This window comes from Chaetodon trifascialis, chromosome 11 (assembly GCF_039877785.1).
Source record: "Chaetodon trifascialis isolate fChaTrf1 chromosome 11, fChaTrf1.hap1, whole genome shotgun sequence".
Lineage (NCBI taxonomy): Eukaryota > Metazoa > Chordata > Actinopteri > Chaetodontiformes > Chaetodontidae > Chaetodon > Chaetodon trifascialis.
Genome location: NC_092066.1, coordinates 18595047 through 18611790, shown reverse-complemented (window position 1 = coordinate 18611790; position 16744 = coordinate 18595047). Strand labels below are relative to the sequence as shown.

General features: G+C 41.9%; 2 protein-coding genes across 2 annotated transcripts; one reads left to right on the top strand and one right to left on the bottom strand.

Annotated features, from left to right (window-relative positions):
* The first annotated feature begins 3508 nt into the window (after positions 1 to 3508).
* On the top strand, positions 3509 to 5541 carry LOC139339120 (transcription factor Jun-like). The gene is made up of 2 exons (XM_070974596.1): positions 3509 to 3721; positions 3872 to 5541. Exon 2 carries the CDS (start codon positions 3876 to 3878, stop codon positions 4830 to 4832), a length of 957 nt encoding a protein of 318 aa, XP_070830697.1. The 5' UTR covers positions 3509 to 3721; positions 3872 to 3875; the 3' UTR covers positions 4833 to 5541.
* Positions 5542 to 5931: 390 nt separating this feature from the next.
* On the bottom strand, positions 5932 to 10578 carry tada1 (transcriptional adaptor 1). The gene is made up of 8 exons (XM_070974594.1): positions 10480 to 10578; positions 9783 to 9874; positions 9614 to 9679; positions 8976 to 9070; positions 8624 to 8836; positions 8066 to 8217; positions 7707 to 7863; positions 5932 to 7077 (listed from the first exon to the last, which is right to left on the bottom strand). Exons 1-8 carry the CDS (start codon positions 10569 to 10571, stop codon positions 6925 to 6927), a joined length of 1020 nt encoding a protein of 339 aa, XP_070830695.1. The 5' UTR covers positions 10572 to 10578; the 3' UTR covers positions 5932 to 6924.
* Between the last annotated feature and the right edge of the window lie 6166 nt (positions 10579 to 16744).

The window sequence follows — 16744 nt, the reverse complement described above, 5'->3', positions numbered from 1 at the left end:
TTTTAAATAAACAAAGTAGGATTCAGGGTCCCAAAAGCCCCAAGTTTATTGTGTAATGACTTGTAGTCTAACATTAAGAGCTTTATTATTTTAGTTTACATTATTTCCTCGTGATGCATATGACTAAATAAAGCTGTGTTCAGTCATATTGACACAAACTGGCACACAGGTCAACAATAAGTATTATTACAGCAAGGAATTTCTGGGTAAGTACTAACTTAGCTGATTAATACTGAGAAGCCCCACACATGATTCCAAGCGACCTGTCTAGAGATGGAGCTACCACAGAGGACACCAAAGCTGATTCCAAGATTTTTACACATAGATTATATCACACTAAATATCCTTAAATTTGACCTTTGCTGTGACTCAACAATTAAGTGCTGTCTTGAGTGTTGAGCAAATAACTAAAGGCACCATATGTAGTCTGCTGTGTGCACTGGACACATCTGGAAATTGGAGGTGACAAGTTCAAGTTCAGGGGCCCAACATTTTTTTTTCCTTTTGCCCTACTAAGACGTGAACCTACCACCACTTCTCCCCTTTGTTTGTTTCTTGTCTTCTCCAGGTCAACAAAGGAAAACAATTTCATCAAGGATAATGCAGCATGTGAGCATGATAAAACTTAAATAGTGATGGTATTTAAACTAGTTTTCTACAAGACAAGGCCTCAGGATTAACCAATAATGCAGAGCTCTTGTCTTTTCAATTGATGCCACAAAGCTTCAGACCCCTGACAGTCAGAATATTTAGCACATGTGTTATTATTATTTCATTATTTCATCAACAGGCTTATGAAAGGTCTATGAAAAATTGAACTACTTGAGTACAGACAGTGTACGTGAATTACTGACAACTTGAATGTGAGCTAAATAAATAAAGGCACAATTCACTGCAACAGATAATCATCTGTATTACTAGAGTTCTGCCAGGGCTGAAAAATGGCCTGTGTGAGACAATAACCTGCCATCAAAAACACTTGACATCTCAACCTCTCTAGTCTGCATCCCGCCTTGTCTCTTTCCTCTATCGTGTTGTCTTCTTAGAGGGGATCAACAGCTGTCTACAGGAAGTGGGACTGGCTGTGACCAGCATGTTTGGACCAAGAATGATCAGCAGAGATGGAGTACAGAGAAAAACCGAGCAGCAGGACAGGAAGAAACAGATGGTCTTCAACAAACACTGCACAGACAGTGTTTGAAATCTCATCTGTCTCTCTTTCTCACTGCTTGGTGTGTGTGTGTGTGTGTGTGTGTGTGTGTGTGTGTGTGTGTGTGTGTGTGTGTGTGTGTGTGTGTGTGTGTGTGTGTGTGTGTGTGTGTGTATGTGTGTGTCCCTCTGGTCCATGCCTGAAGATAATCAAAACTTTGCTCTGTTGATACAAATACACGTGCATATATCTTTCTCTGTGAAAAGCGGGTGATTCTATGGAGCCTGGACTGTCCCACCTCTGTACAACAAAGCAGGCCTGTTGGGAGGCAGGCCGGACCAGCTCCTGATGAGAAAACTTCATGCAGTGGAAACAGCTGGCCCGGGCAGGGAGGAGGAAAGTGCTGTTATCTAAAAGCGACCCCGTCGGGCCAGCAGAGGGAAAAGCTGACAGAGAAACAGGAAGCATGGCCCGGGCACAGCAGTTGTTTGATAGGAAAATACTCCTCAGTGGGGCTTAACACAGGTGTACAGAGCGAGCAAGTGAAGTGACGGAGAAAGTTATTGCTACATTGGGAGATGTTCAGAAAGACAGCAAAATCTGATGCCTTGTTTGCCTTCATTATCACTGTGGTATTAGACACAAATGTTTCTAAAGAATTCCAGCGCTGGATTTCATCTTCAGGGTGTCAAATACTTCCAAATGGGTGTTGCACGGCCGTGTTGTGAGGACATGTCATCTCAAGAGTGTTGACCTCAGGCAGCTCTGGTTCTCCCAGGCTGTCTGGGGCTGTTAACTTATTTATAGTTGGCTTGAGGAGAACATGTTGAATAATACAATGGGGGAGGCCAGACAGACTGGACTGCAGCTGCACAGAGCCTTCAGTCACAGCTGCAGCCTCACATTTACCTATGAGGCCTATGAGCAATGAAGCATGGAAATATAATGAATATATTTCCTTCACAGGAAGATTATCGTGGGGCTTGCACACAAGCAAAGATCCGGTGGCTAAATGATAAGCATGAATGGCCTATGTGTTGTAGGGCTAATGTCTATATACAAGATACATTTGCCTTGATAATAATAAATGCAATCACCTCTTTTTAATTCATCAACACATTATACTTATCACCAAGTGTTAGAATAATCCATATGTTTGCTCAGTTCTGATGTTTGTCCATATTACAGATAAAACTAGATTATTACAGTACAAATGTGTATCTATAAATCTATATATACACAGTAAAATAACAAAACAGAAAATATATGCTTTATATATATACATAGAACATATGTAGGTACAAATTACAATTATAATATATAATGCAAAATATAATAGGAAATTGGTTGTTGGAGCTGTTACTTTGATTATATGAGATTTTAACAATATATTAGGATCTGTAATGTAATATAAATTCATGACATTATTTGGATTTAGCTCTATAAGTCAGTATTAACTGACTGCACTGCTGACAGTACCAAATATACCACTACCTGATAAATATACACTTACAGTAACAATTTGACTTGTAGTGTATGTTGTCTGTACATATGTACATCTTTTATCATGCCAATTATGTCTGTAAATAAAGACCGTACGTTATGTTTATGTTTGCTTATCTTTGTATATTTCTTTCTGTACAGTGAGTGTGTTTGGCCCTGTGTGTGAGTACCCTAACAGCACTGAAAACCATGTTTCTTGTCTGTGTCTGACCGGTCAAATAAAGCTGATTGCGTTGCAGGAACCAAGAAAGCCACTTCCAACACGCACGGCTATGCAAAGAGTTTTAAAATGCGTTTTTCTTCACAACAAAGGACCTCGTGGCGCAGGTATGACCTCATTTTCTCGCTTCTATCTTTAACCCTTTTAACTACCTTACCAGGCAGCGGATCTCACTGTCTGAAGTGATCAAACCACATTTATATTAATATTTCCCGTCTCTGCATTTGCATAACGAGGTCATCATTTGAATGCAATTGTATGTGTTAATCTGTGTAACTTTACGTTCTGTGAGCACTATGTCCCTGATCCTGAACAGGACTGACGGATTACTGTTTCGCCGTTGTATCTTAATCAAGGTTAAATCTTCAGTTAATCTGGAGCAGCCTTCTCTTTAAAATGGGTAACTAATAATTGAGCGGGTAACTAAATATTCAAAAACACTACGTAATCCCAGAGTACATCGCTCCACTGTCTGCATTACCTAATCCCATAAACCATCGCGGGGGGGGCGGGGATATGGCTAGTTGTCAGAGCAACCTGCATGTCATTAGACATACTCCGCCCAGCAAATCATCTCCAGCCAATCAGAAGCCGTAAAAATGACATCATTGTTATTTTCAGTCGAGCTGCAGCTTAGAGGTGGATAAAGTTCGTCTCCACGTTGGAAGTGATTGAAAGTATTATCCCTATTCGGTCTCTGTTTCTGGTTTTTTGGGGGAAGGTGAAGAAACCGACGCGGATTGTTCACGTGTGAAAACATAGCGGATCGGCGGTGGCGGAACTACGTTTTTTGTTGATGATCGCAAGGTTCAGAAGAGAAAAGTTTTCTCCGGACGCCAAGTTGTCAAGTGAGTTGAACTTCAACAATTGGCGGACTCGCTCTGTCCCAAGACAGTTGAGAGACAGAGAGGCACAGGACATATGTAACCAGTCGATATTGGACTGTTTTTTATGTGAATAGACTTCCTTCAAGGTGATCAAAAACTTTGTATGTCCAGAAAAATGGAAGCGACGTTCTACGACGAAGCCGTGAATGGCCCCAACTCCCAACATGACGGGACGACAGTGTATGGGTTCAACCCTAAAACCCTCAAACAGACTATGACCCTGAACCTAAACGACCCGAAGAACTTCAAACCACAGCTGAGCTCCAAGGCCCTGGACATCCTGACGTCCCCTGATGTCGGGTTGCTGAAGCTGGCCTCGCCTGAACTGGAGAGACTGATCATCCAGTCCTGCAGCGGGCTGACGACCCCCACCCCGACCCAGTTTGTTTGTCCCAAGAACATCACCGACGAGCAGGAGGGGTTTGCCGAAGGGTTCGCGAGAGCTCTGGCTGAGCTCCACTACCATCAGCAGGGACCCGCCGTCCACCCTGACGCACAGACCGGCGCGAACAGCAGCATGGCATCCGGCTCTGCCGCGTCCGAGAGCGGCGGGATTCCCTACAGCTGCACGGTGCGCACCGACCCGCCGGAGTACACAAACTTGGGCACTTTCAGCCGGGCTGTGGGCTCTGCGTCTGCACCTGCCAACGAGAGGCACCCATCCATGAGTTACCCAGCCGCCCCGCAGCCGTCCCACAACCACATGGACCACCAGCTGGCGGCAGCGCAGCGCTCGCGGCTACACGCGCTCAAAGAGGAGCCGCAGACGGTGCCCGAGATGTCCGGCGACACCCCGCCGCTCTCCCCCATCGACATGGAGAACCAGGAGCGCATCAAAGCTGAGAGGAAGCGCATGAGGAACAGAGTGGCCGCGTCCAAATGCCGGAAAAGGAAGCTGGAGAGGATCTCCCGGCTGGAGGACAGGGTCAAAAACCTGAAGAGCCAAAACACGGAGTTGGTTTCCTCTGCCAACGTCCTCCGGGACGAGCTGGCTCTGCTCAAACAAAAGGTCATGGACCACGTTAACAGCGGCTGCCAGCTCATTTTGACGCAGCAGCTCCAAGCTTTCTAGACTGCTAAGGGAAAAGAACTAAGGGACATTTCTTGGGGACCAAAGGCGGGGATGGGGGGTGGGATCTGCTGCGTCTCATATCATTTTTACCACCAAATTATCCGCTCAGGCTGTGAATGGAGACTGACAAGATACTTGCAATTGGCCAGTATGATGAAATATTCCAGAGCAGAGGCCACCAAATATGACTGGTATTTCTGGCAATTTTATGTACTTTTTTCCATTCAAAGATACAGGATCACAGGGGGTAATATGGCAAGTGTCCATACCCTCAGATAAATTTAAATCGTTGAAGTCCCGTGCAGTCCTGCGTCCTGACAAGACAGCCGGAGCCTGTGTGGGATCAGATTGCAAATGGACAACAAAGTGTGAACCTTGCCCTGCAAATCCTCCTCTGTCAAGTACCAGTTTATGCGTATAGACTTGAGTCAAGCACTGAGCATCCCACCAGCGACTACACAGTATCCACAGAGTAACACTAGCGAAAAAAACTCTCACACCTTTCACACATGGACTCTTACAGGTGTGCGTGTGTGTGTTGCGTTTACTGACAAAAACTGCCTTATTTTCTTAACCTTTCTGTTCATACACGTTTGTGATATAGGTGTAACTAATGTTAGACCTGAAATAACACTTTGTAATAATATTTGTACGCTGCATTTTGAGCACTTCGGAACTGTACATACGGCAAAATAAAATATTGGACACGCGTGATGTGTGTGTGTTGTCGTGCCCACTAGACGCAGCCTTACAGTTCATTACACGGTGTTTGTTGTTGAAGGAACTGGGACGGACGGGATATTGAGTCACCGGTTCAGTGCGTGGCGCTTCAAATGGTTGGTGAGTCTACGCGGCCTCCCATTGGACAGCGAGGAGTCGGAAGTGAGGCGCACGCAGCCATATATGGAAAGAGGGCTTCAATGCGCACTGGGACGGGCGTGTGTGCGAGTGAATCACCGTCCTCCCACTACAGCTGGTGACTCCTAGAAGAAACCTATGAGGCATAAGTAAATCTGTTTGCACACTTACAGTCTGTTGAGGTACAAGAGAAAGAGTTTTGATTAAAGGATTATTTTCATCAATTAACAAGTGAACAATTTGTACAAAAAAGCCTTTATTTACTTTTTGAACTACTGATATAAATTACAAACAAGCTTTGTGTAGAAAAAAGGTACAAATTTATATACATTTCAACCTGAACTGGATGCTGCATACAAACACGGCAAACAGATATTCAAGTGCACTGAGGCATTAAAAACTCAGCTTCATCTGTAAACACACTGTGGACCACCGACACTGAGGGACTCACTGGTCGTAAAGCAGACACCAGTAAATGATTTAAGAATACTTCAGGCAATTTAGGGATATGTTTAAGAGGGGCATGGTGATGCAGGTGTCAGGCAGATTATATAGAGCCTACAGACTCACAGTAAACCACCACAGGTGTCTTCACTTGCTGCTTGATTGGACCTCGTCCCAGGATCCCCTACAGGCAGCACTTGTTTGACATTTCTGTTACACCTGTAAAGGCAGGTGGTCAATCTTTATCATTCTTACGCGTACATGAGTTCAATGACCTCACATAATTTTATGCAGTGACCCAGTCATGAACACAATGCCAATATAATCAGATATCAACTGTCCTGTATTAGACTTATCTTTATATCTGACATGAACAAGTTTTTTCCTGTCTAGTGCTCATAAGCTGCCACTATATCTCAAACATTTTCAATTTTTTCAACCAAATTAGACTCGCGCTATATAACAGAAGTTCCAAATGATGGTAGGTTGCTTGCCAAAATGGCTGGTGGAACTGACAAAAATAAAGCAGCAACAGCGCTAATTTGCCAGCTATTGGCTGGTGGCTCAAGCTGACTGCCCACTCGGTGTCCACTGTCCAACTGCTTTGTTTCATCTTGCTCCACTTCTGTCTTTGTGCAACGGGGCTGTAATTTTCCAAGTATTATAAAAAAACAAATAATGCTGTTTTTTGGACACAATGTTCACCATCACATTTCCACATGGGGGATTATTTTTGTGTTTGGTTCCTGATGATATCCACAGTTCATATTCAGTCCTGTGTCGGTGGTCCTCAGCTGACGAGCATGCTGTCTTTTACAGCGAGGCGCTGCCGGTGCACGTGGTCCTGCTCTAGTTCTTCGTGGCTGGGGTGCCAGAGCCGGGACAGGATGCGCTCCATGTTCAGGGCATACATCGTGTGGGAGGGCATCACACCATGGTGAACCTACGTCAGACAAATGTTTCAGAAAGCTATAGAGCCATTTAAATCTATGATGGTTAAGTGAGGGCAGGGCGGAAGTACTTCAACAAGTTCAGTGTTAAGCAGCAAACACAGGGATCCAAGCACAGATTACTGATTTGACTAATGAAAACAGCAGAAAATATCTGACAACAAGAAAGTACAAACTTATGTGTAAATATAATTTTTTATGACCAGCAATGAAGTACCAGGTCATTACCTACAGAAAAGGTTTTTTTAATTCTCACTGATTTCTACACACCGGCTAACTGATGCTCCTTGATAATCAATAATGAGTAATATGTTGGAGTTTCTATGTTTGAAGCTTATGGTTTTAGGGTAAGGTCTCGAGGTTTAGTTATTCTATCACAGACTACGGTTGCACCTAAGGATTCTTTTCCTGATTAATCATTTAGTCCGTAAATTGTCACAAAACTATTTCATTAAGGTCAACTTGATCTCTTTAAATGGCTAATTTTGCCCAACCAAATGTCCAAAACTAGGGCATGTCTACTTTAAAATGAGAAATAATGAATCGCATGATCATTTCTGCTCTACGATGACCACTTTTGGTGGACCTGGGACCAGGAGCATAGTGAGCGCATTTCTCTCACCTGTAAGGCCTCCAAGAGATCGAACATGCTGATTGGAGGGAGAGGCGCAGGGAGCATGTGAGCAGAACAAGCCAATAAGTGAACAGCTTGTTGCTCGGCCTCATCAGGTGACACTTGCGGTGGTGGGCCAGCAGGGAGGGAAGCACTTGGAGGGGGACTGAAAAATAGAAACAGTAAAAGGGGCTGAAAATGTGATCGGCATTGCTCCTGCCCTTTATTTACAGAAAGAGAAATGAAGATTCACTGTAAAAACTAAATAACATTAACTAAGTACTACCTTTCTGAGCAGCAAGAGTATTTAACACCCCATTAACTTCTTGTCTTATATTAAACCTGTGAGCAAACACAGTTGTCCTTACCATTCAGTGACACTGTGGTAAGCAGCCAGGCTGTTTTTCAGATAAGGCTGTGGCGTGACATCACAGCCAAAGGCATAGGGGAAATGACCATCTCGTAGCCGATACGCCTTCCTCCGAGTGATTACAGCAGTCAGGACATCTTTCAAGTGGTGCTGAAATAAATCAGGGCAGTAAGTCAAGCTTTGCTCCATCTCCAGGGAAAACCCAAGTTGTTATCCATACTTAATAAGCAATTCTCTCCATTCATTTTAAGCCTCTGCGTGGATGTTAAAACAGAATGACAATGAAAAGTTAAGAACAGTGTTGTCTCATATTTTTGAGTTTGTACCAAAGTTAGATCATTAAGAGATGAATCATGTCTTAATGATAATGATTTTACTGTTAGCAAATTCAAAGGCTACTTTTGTTTTTCCTTCATGTACACATATGAATTCATCTGAGAGAACGTACCACATGTTGCTCAGAACGGAAAGCCCTTTGAGCCAACATTGTAATTTGTGATTTTGGGCTGTATAAATAAAACTGACTTAGAAGTCTTGGTGGACACCTGCTACAAACCTCAACAGCATAGATCATGGTGTTGACAGCATCTTCTGTGATGTTATCCAGGCCCAGCTCAAAGGCCGTCACCATCATGCGGGCCTCCAGCTGGCCTCGCGTGGGCAGGAGCAGAGTGTGGGCGCTGAGACGCAGCTCGTCCTCCTCACTTCCCACCTCTCGTGGGCTGAAAGGCTGGGCGGCACTCAGAGGGTTCTGAGGCTGGAAGCGATGCTGAGGGCACACAGGACACACAAATACCTACATGATGCAGACAGTCAACTGTTCCAGCACGTGGTGATTAATAAGATGCCACTAACCTTAATTCATATTTACACCAGCCATTAGCTCCTTTGAAAATGAAAGTACTTACATCAAATTTCTGTCTAGAAGAACACTTCTTCTTGCCTTTTGGTTTGCCAGGCTTTGAAGCTGAGCCACCTTGCCATTGTAATGGCCCTGCGCCCTCTACAGGACAGTAAAAGAACACATAACAACAGATGCTCCAAAGAGACAAAAATGGAAAGGCTTTGTAAAGGAACATTTCCCCAGAGTTAAACAGTAAGAATTTTGTAATTTCATACCCTCTGACTGGCTCTTGAGAAATTATTGAGCTTAAACGCAATAGGTGGGCATTGAAAGTCACTGCTCACATGCAATTTCACACAACTTTGTAACACACACTTTCAAATTCCATTATTAAATCAATTACTTACGTTGACATTATTTCAAAATGTCTGAAAATGACACTGCGATAGCTAATACAATAAAAATCAATATAAGGAATAAACACAGCTAATAATGTTAATTATGGGGCTGCGTGTTTGAATAAAACATAGCTTGAGTTGATTTTTCAGTTTTGTTTTTTTTATTACCTTCCTGCTACTATTGCTAGCTGTCTGCAACCCCCCATTTTTTCTGTGGCTGTAGATTAGTAAAATTGTGTCTTATCTTAACATAAACACAAATTGACAGGCAATTTCAGAGAAAATAAATTCAAAAAGGTTGTACCTGGTGTGGAGACGATGATCTGGCATCGTGTGAGTATGGCCAAGAGAAAATCATTGTGGACGTGGACTTCAGAGGAAGGAGAATGGAAATACAAAATAAGCAACAGCTCTCCAGATTGCATCCATTTTTCAGCATAAACAATAACATGTATTTCTTCTTGCTTACTAACCATTCTCCTGTGCCAACAGACGACGCGCCTCGATGTCAAACTCCTCCTTGCTGATCTTTTGTTTGAACCATAGCTTCAGGTTTGCCCAGTAACTGTATGGAGAGACAAGAAACAGAAAACAAAAATCCAGGACAAGCCTCACTCCATCACTGAGCATTTACAGCATTCTTTTCACTTCAGAAACACACCTGTGTCAGACATTATGTCATCTCCTCTCATTTCTTCAAGAGTTTGGACTTAACTGCTTAAATCAAGTAACTCACGGAGATGAAAAAAACTGTTTTACTTTTTATATATTCCAATCTTCTTTTCTTTTCATTTGAAGTTAACTCGAGTTACACATGCATATACCTTTGAGCTGTAGTCACACAAATCTACAAACACGTTACAATAGACGCAGCTAGCTGATGATATTCATCGTGTAGAGATAATATCTTTTACTTCACGTTTGCTATTTGTATCACGTCCTCCTGGGAGCACATAATAAATACTGAATAACTTACTGAACAATACTATACCGATAACGTTAACTGCTGCTGAGGAGAAATGCTGCAAACATTAGCAAGTGCTATTAAGCTGCTAACAAGCACACAGACAGTTCATGGAAAAATAGTTTGTATTTCACTGGCACGCCAAGAATTAGAAAAGAAAACCAACATCATAAACAGAAAACGCCCACAAACAACGTTTCACTTACTGCTTGACATTATCACCTATTGCGTCCGTTAAATTTTTCTTTGCAATCTCAAGCTCGCTAGCATGAGCTGCCATGGCGTTTGTCGCGTTCATAGAGTCCAACCGTGACGTCATCACCCGGCGACAACAAATAATGTTTCCTTTTTGGTCTATACATTTTAGTGTGTTTTCATCAAAAGGATGAATATTAAGCGACAGTTAATATAAATTGTCATGTTATCATTAACCTTATACAACAAATATTTAAATAATATGTATTTCGAAAAACAAAATCTACAGTGAAATGAATAATAGATAAATAATACCTGTAGGGGGCACTGCAAAACTGAAACGGCGGTTTGTTTTGTTTTGTTTTGTTTTGTTTTGTTTTGTTTTGTTTTGTTTTGTTTATTTTTGTTTTTTCAGAAAATGTTCATTTCGATTAAATCCTCACACAAATATATAGCAGACACATATATTCATTTGTTAGCAAACATGCGTTTTTGCGGATCAATCTTGAGAATGTTTTGTACCTCTTTGCATCGTCCACACTTGTCCACATTTGTTTGTGAGAGTGAAATGCTTAAGACTGTCAGACGTGTGCACAAGTGCTTTTTCATCAGTGACAGAGCAGTCATCATTTTAAGGACTGCCTGTTTTTTACCTGTCCTGCCATCTGCCACAGAGTGAAGACCACGCTATGGTTAGGTAGTAAAACTATTCCACCACTAGATGGTATCAAAGTATGATTTAAACTCTGCAAAGTCCATTCAACTTGCATCTTTGTGCAGGAGAGCTGAGCAAAAATTGGATTTAGACCAGTGCATTTTAAATTTGGCACGGTTTCCACACGCATCACAGTAGCAAGGTAAAGATCCGAAAATATAGTGCAGTTAAGTTCCATTCCAGGGCAGAGAGGGCTTACTGCTTGTGTCTTTCGCAAGCCACTCAGCATGTGTGTTGTTTTGTTGCTCATTATTTTTTATATTTAGCATTTTTAGTTCCAAAATATGATATAAGCTGATATGGCACCATGGGTTCACTGGAGCCTGACATGAGATGTGTCTGTACAGTCAAAGTGCGAGTCTGATCAATGCCAAGAGGAGAAACAATCTAAGTAAATCTAAAAGTTTCATTGGCCAGCTCTCGGAATGAAATATGAATGTTGATTTTTTATTTTTGATGGTCTTCCGACTTTTTACTGCTCAGTAAAGTCAACGCAGAAGATTTTTTTGGTCCACTAACTCCAGAAATGTTACTTTTAATGATCTCAGTAACCTCATTCCAAAACAAAGCCAGCTGCCAGAATCTGAGTAGTTTTAATAAAATTGAAGAAAGCTGTCATTAGGAAAAAAAACTGTATCGCATCCAATTTAAACCACTGAAATTCCTGCCCCATTCAAAAGTCACCCACATCTGCAGCTACTTTAGAGTGCAGCAGCTGAAATATGAACTATTGCAAAATGAAGAGATCAGACAGGATATTTCCTGTTCTATCACCTAAACGCCATCGTAGAGTTACCAGTTCAACGCAGAACGGGTGGAAAAATGTACTAATCACATTCAAAGCACATCCAGCAGGACTTTAATTTCATTTGACTATCCCTTGGTGTCGACATAATTAAGTTTGCAACATCAAATACTGAGAAGTCTTCCAAAATAACCTTACATTCTTGAATTTTAGAGAGGATTTGCTATCTTCTTCCTTATGTATTATTTTTGGTGCTATTATTTCAAACTCGTCTTTCTCTTGAACACGTTCTCTGATTTATTTTCTCACCTCAAGTAAATCAATAAAACTGATGCTGCAAAGTATTTTTAGTTCTAAGTAGAATTATTGTTAGCAGCTGAAAGGAAAGGCCAGAGTTGTTGTTGCTGCTGCTGTAAGTCTTTTTTGTATTCTGCACTGGAGTGGATGTAAAACATTTCTGTGGTTCCTTCTGTTTTCCTTTGTGGCTCTTTGGCTCATGTCTCTCTTGAGCAGGTTTAGGCTGGGAGGCCCTTTTGTTTTTCCCTGTTTTAACTATGGTGTAAAAACAGTTGAGTAGTCAGGGCGAGGGCTCCTTTGGCTCTGTCTCCCCAGGCGGTCATGAAATCTTAAACAGACCTCCATGACTCACTCCATTCATCACAATAAGTGAAATCGTATATCCAGAATACATTAACAGTCACACTATAGACTATTAGCGTGCCCTCCAGTCCAGTGACTAATGCTGACTCCACAGCGCTGCGAGGCCGTACTTCTTGACAAAGGAGATCCATTTGATAAAAAGGGTTTCAAGGCTTGAGTCTAGAATAAACAGGCTTCTCATGCCAACCACATGAACAATGAAAACCATCTGAATTTCTGGTCACTAATAGATGTATTTAACAGACTGCATATCTGTTAGCTGAAACAGGACCACTCTTCTCATGGCTCAGACTTTCCTTTGTTTGTTATCTCTGGGTTGCGATCAGTTCTTAGATTGACTTCTTTCTGTCGCAAAAAAACCTCATTAGAATAAATCTCATTTTCAGAACCTCAGCACTCACTTTGCAGCTAAATTAAATTTCATTCTACTGTGTGTTTTAGACTAATAAGGGAGAGTGGAAACGGCAGCTGTCTGCAGCCCGGTGAGCCTTCCCAGACCCCTCCAAATGATGGTCCATCTTAAACAAGTGTCTGCTAAGCTTTAAATCAAAAGGGCACTTAGGAGCAGACTTAGTTATGGAGTTGTTTATCTGTCCCAGTTTGGGCAAAGTTAGTCATGGTGCTTATTTTCAGAGAAAACAGCTCCACATCCTGTCTGTTGATTTGCTGGTTGACACTAACTGAGCTTTTGAGGGCTAATGAGTCACTCTCACGGACATTCCCCCAACAGCAGATGTCTTTCAGCAAACAGCAGCAGAGCCAGTTTCTTCCAGAAATCTTCCGAGCCTGGTGCCACTTTGGTGCTGAAATCCAGAGACAGTGAAGCTTCACTCAGCGACAAAGAGGGCTTTCACTTCTGAGACTTGCGTCGGTTCTCAGAAGACCACACCGCAGCAGCGCTCGGCCATCCCCGGTCTGTCGGCCAGGTATCCGAGGCGGTAAAGGTCTGAGTGTGGTCCCCTCACCAGAGCCAGGGATGTCACCTTCTCTGTTTCCAGTGTGTGACTGCGCAGGAGTTTGGTTTCTGTGGCCTAATCATGCATTTCCATACCCCCACACGGCTGGATGAAATGTGAGGGTGCAGTGTGTGGCAAGCAGAGTTATTGGAAGACTTCAGCTACAGCTCCTGTGGTAGTGGAGCATCCCACGCTGGCAGTGTGTGGGGTGGTTAGCAGTGGTGGAATGTAACTAAGTACGTTTACTCGAGTACTGTGCTTAAGTGCAAATTCAATGCTTTAATTGAGTACATTCATTTTGAGGTATTTTAAACTTCTCCTCCACTACATCTCAGAGGCAAATATTGTACTTTCTACTCCACTACACAGCTTTAGTTACTAGTTCCTTTTCAGATTACAATTTTTCATACCCCTCTTGTCCAGTGAAAACCATGTGTCTCCATCTTTGCTCATTATGTATTTGAATGTTTGTGATAAAGTGAAGGATTAAGCGTTCCTTTATGGGTTAAGAAGACTTTCCTGCTCCTTAAAACAAACCATTTAAACCCCCTCTTGGATTAGCTGTTCAATGTTTTGTCACACAACTGAAAACAGTTGTTGCAACAGCTGCTGTTTTTCTGAGCTCATTAAAAGTTGACTTTTTAGAGATGCGTGGTTCCTCATCATATGACAACAAACATGGTGATCTCACAGAATATGATGCATTGCTGTGGATTAAACTATCAACAGAAGATAAAGTTGTTAAAATTAACTCAACATTATAACAAACAGTAGTTGTATTATATTCATTAATACAGCAGTAATATCAGTCTAAAAGCATCACATATGATAGTAAAACATTGACAGGGACCTTTTTGCTGCACAATGAGTCTTTTTAATTTGGATATTTAGTAAATTTTGCTGATAATACTGTCATATTTTTACTGAAGTGAGGTTTTGAAATCACAGTGTAGTGTTGATCCTTTTACTTAAGTCAAAGATCTGAATACGTCTTCCACCATGAGTGGTTAGGCTCCATGCTTGTGACTTGGGACAGGAAGGCAGCCCTGTCATAAAACAGTGTTGGATTTAAACAAGTGTGCTCAGATGGCTAGCTGTTCAATAAACTCTTGGACGAGAGTGTTGGAGCTTGGGCTTGACTTTTTCAGTGGCGTAAAAGAGCTTGTGTGATGTGAAGGGACAGTCTCAGGGAAAACAACTAAGACATCCAAAAATCAACAGGCCACTGCTACTTTCACAGCCAATAGTTCAATGTTTCTGGGAGGTTATATTCATCTGTCACACCTCTTAAATAATAAATACCACTGTCAAAAAGCACTTGAACACACATGAAACAGGCCTCCTTTTATAAAGTTGTACATCCAGCGCTATTTAGCTCAGTATCAGCTCTAATTTCAGGTCATGGCTGACAGGTTCCCTTTGTGTCACAGTAGAAATGAAGTCCATATACCAAACTATCAAGCTGGGAAAATGAGCCATGATTATACGGTGACACACCCCAGTATGTTATGTGCAGGTAGACAACATGTCTGTACTTGAAAAACAGGGAGGAACCTAAGAAACGTACATCGGTAGGTACAGTGTAACCACAGAAAAAGCATTGAAGGCTAAGTGAAGACTGAGTTTATGTTAAAAAAAAACTGATTACTGTAGATGGACCCATTATTACACAGTACTCAGCAGTCGGTACTACATTATTACATGAGTACTCAGCAGTCAGTACTACATTATTACTACACACTTGTACAGTTTCTTCACTGCATCTTGCGCAATTGTGACAAAATCTGTTCAAGGAGAGACGGACAGAGAAGACAGAGAGACACTTAAACACCTGCCAAAAAACTGAAAATGTTCTCACTGGTACGACTAGAATAAGTGTCTGCAGGACCACATTTTGCCATGATGACACACACACATACACACACACACACACACACACACACACACAGACACACGCACACACACCGCCAAAAAACCCTCCTGTATTTTGAAACCTGAATGTTGGCAATTAGGAGACCGATGAAACCATTGCAGAGACATCTTGGTAACACATTTCTGTGGGTGACCGTGAAATGACAAGTCATCAATTCAAGTCTGGATCACAACCTGAACTACATTACCCTTTTTTCCACTGTCTATTCTTTTTGTTTCACTGTCCAACAGAGCACAATGAATACTTTCAGCATATACTCTAGATCATATCACGTCATCCAAACATCTGTTTCCTGAAGGTGCTGTCGTTGATAGAGTGAGTGTCTACATGTGTGTCTGTATTATTCTTGATTTTAAGGGAAAGTTTGACATTTTGGATAGTCTGAGTTAATGATTTTTGGCGAGGGTCAGAAGTGAGCATCCATATTCATCCCATATAAAGCTACAGCCACAAGGCAATTAGCTTAGCTTAGCACAAAAACTAGAAAATGTATCTACGCTCTTCCACGTACACTAAACCGGATCTGTACTTGATTAGTATGACATAAAAATTGGAGACAAACAAATCGTAAAATTAGGTGATTCATATCAGTCTCACTCTCAATATGAAGCTTGAGCGAGCAGGCAGTTAGTTTACGTTAGCATAAAGAAACAGACCCAGCGAGCCTGGTTCTGTCCAGAGTCTAAAAAATCACCATAACAACACCTCTAAAGCTCCTAAATGAACATATCTGGTTTGTTTTATCCATACTGAAAGCACTGTAAAAATGACAAGTTGTGGTTTTATGGGTTTAATTCATACATGCTGGAACTGCAGACCTATGTGTGCCCAAGAGATTTTCCAACATATAAAAACCCCCAAGACCACAAATTGTTAGTTGTCAGTTCAGTATTTGTATGGATTAAACAAAGGAGATATTCTATTTTACTTACCGAACTCGTACTGAAGTGGTGCTGATCTTTAAGCACCGTGTCCTAGGGTTGCCAAGTGTTGCAACCAGTTGCAGTGACATTCAGTGTTTTTTTTTTTTTTTTGTTGAACTGACCCTTTAAAGGCTGCAGCGTATTCACCTCTAACAACGACCTAACCAGTTTATGGACGAACAGTTATGGGCTCATTTTTCGTGAGGAATCAGCCTCAGCCGCCAGCCGCAGAAAGTGGTCCAGGATCATCAGCATCAGTCAGTGATTCATTTTTTGACCCTTTACATAATGAGGGAAATTTTGACTATGAAAAATTCCAAGTACATGCACAGACTGTATATGGA

What these genes read in the sequence shown, in the direction of transcription:
- tada1 (XM_070974594.1), bottom strand. Translation starts at nt 10,571, where the DNA reads ATGAACGCGACAAACGCCATGGCAGCTCATGCTAGCGAGCTTGAGATT. An exon ending in GATCATCGTCTCCACACCAG is followed by an intron (nt 9,071 to 9,613) that starts GTACAACCTTTT and finishes ACTGTCCTGTAG; the next exon opens with AGGGCGCAGGGCCATTACAA. An exon ending in CTTCTAGACAGAAATTTGAT is followed by an intron (nt 8,837 to 8,975) that starts GTAAGTACTTTC and finishes GTGTGCCCTCAG; the next exon opens with CATCGCTTCCAGCCTCAGAA.
- LOC139339120 (XM_070974596.1), top strand. Translation starts at nt 3,876, where the DNA reads ATGGAAGCGACGTTCTACGACGAAGCCGTGAATGGCCCCAACTCCCAA.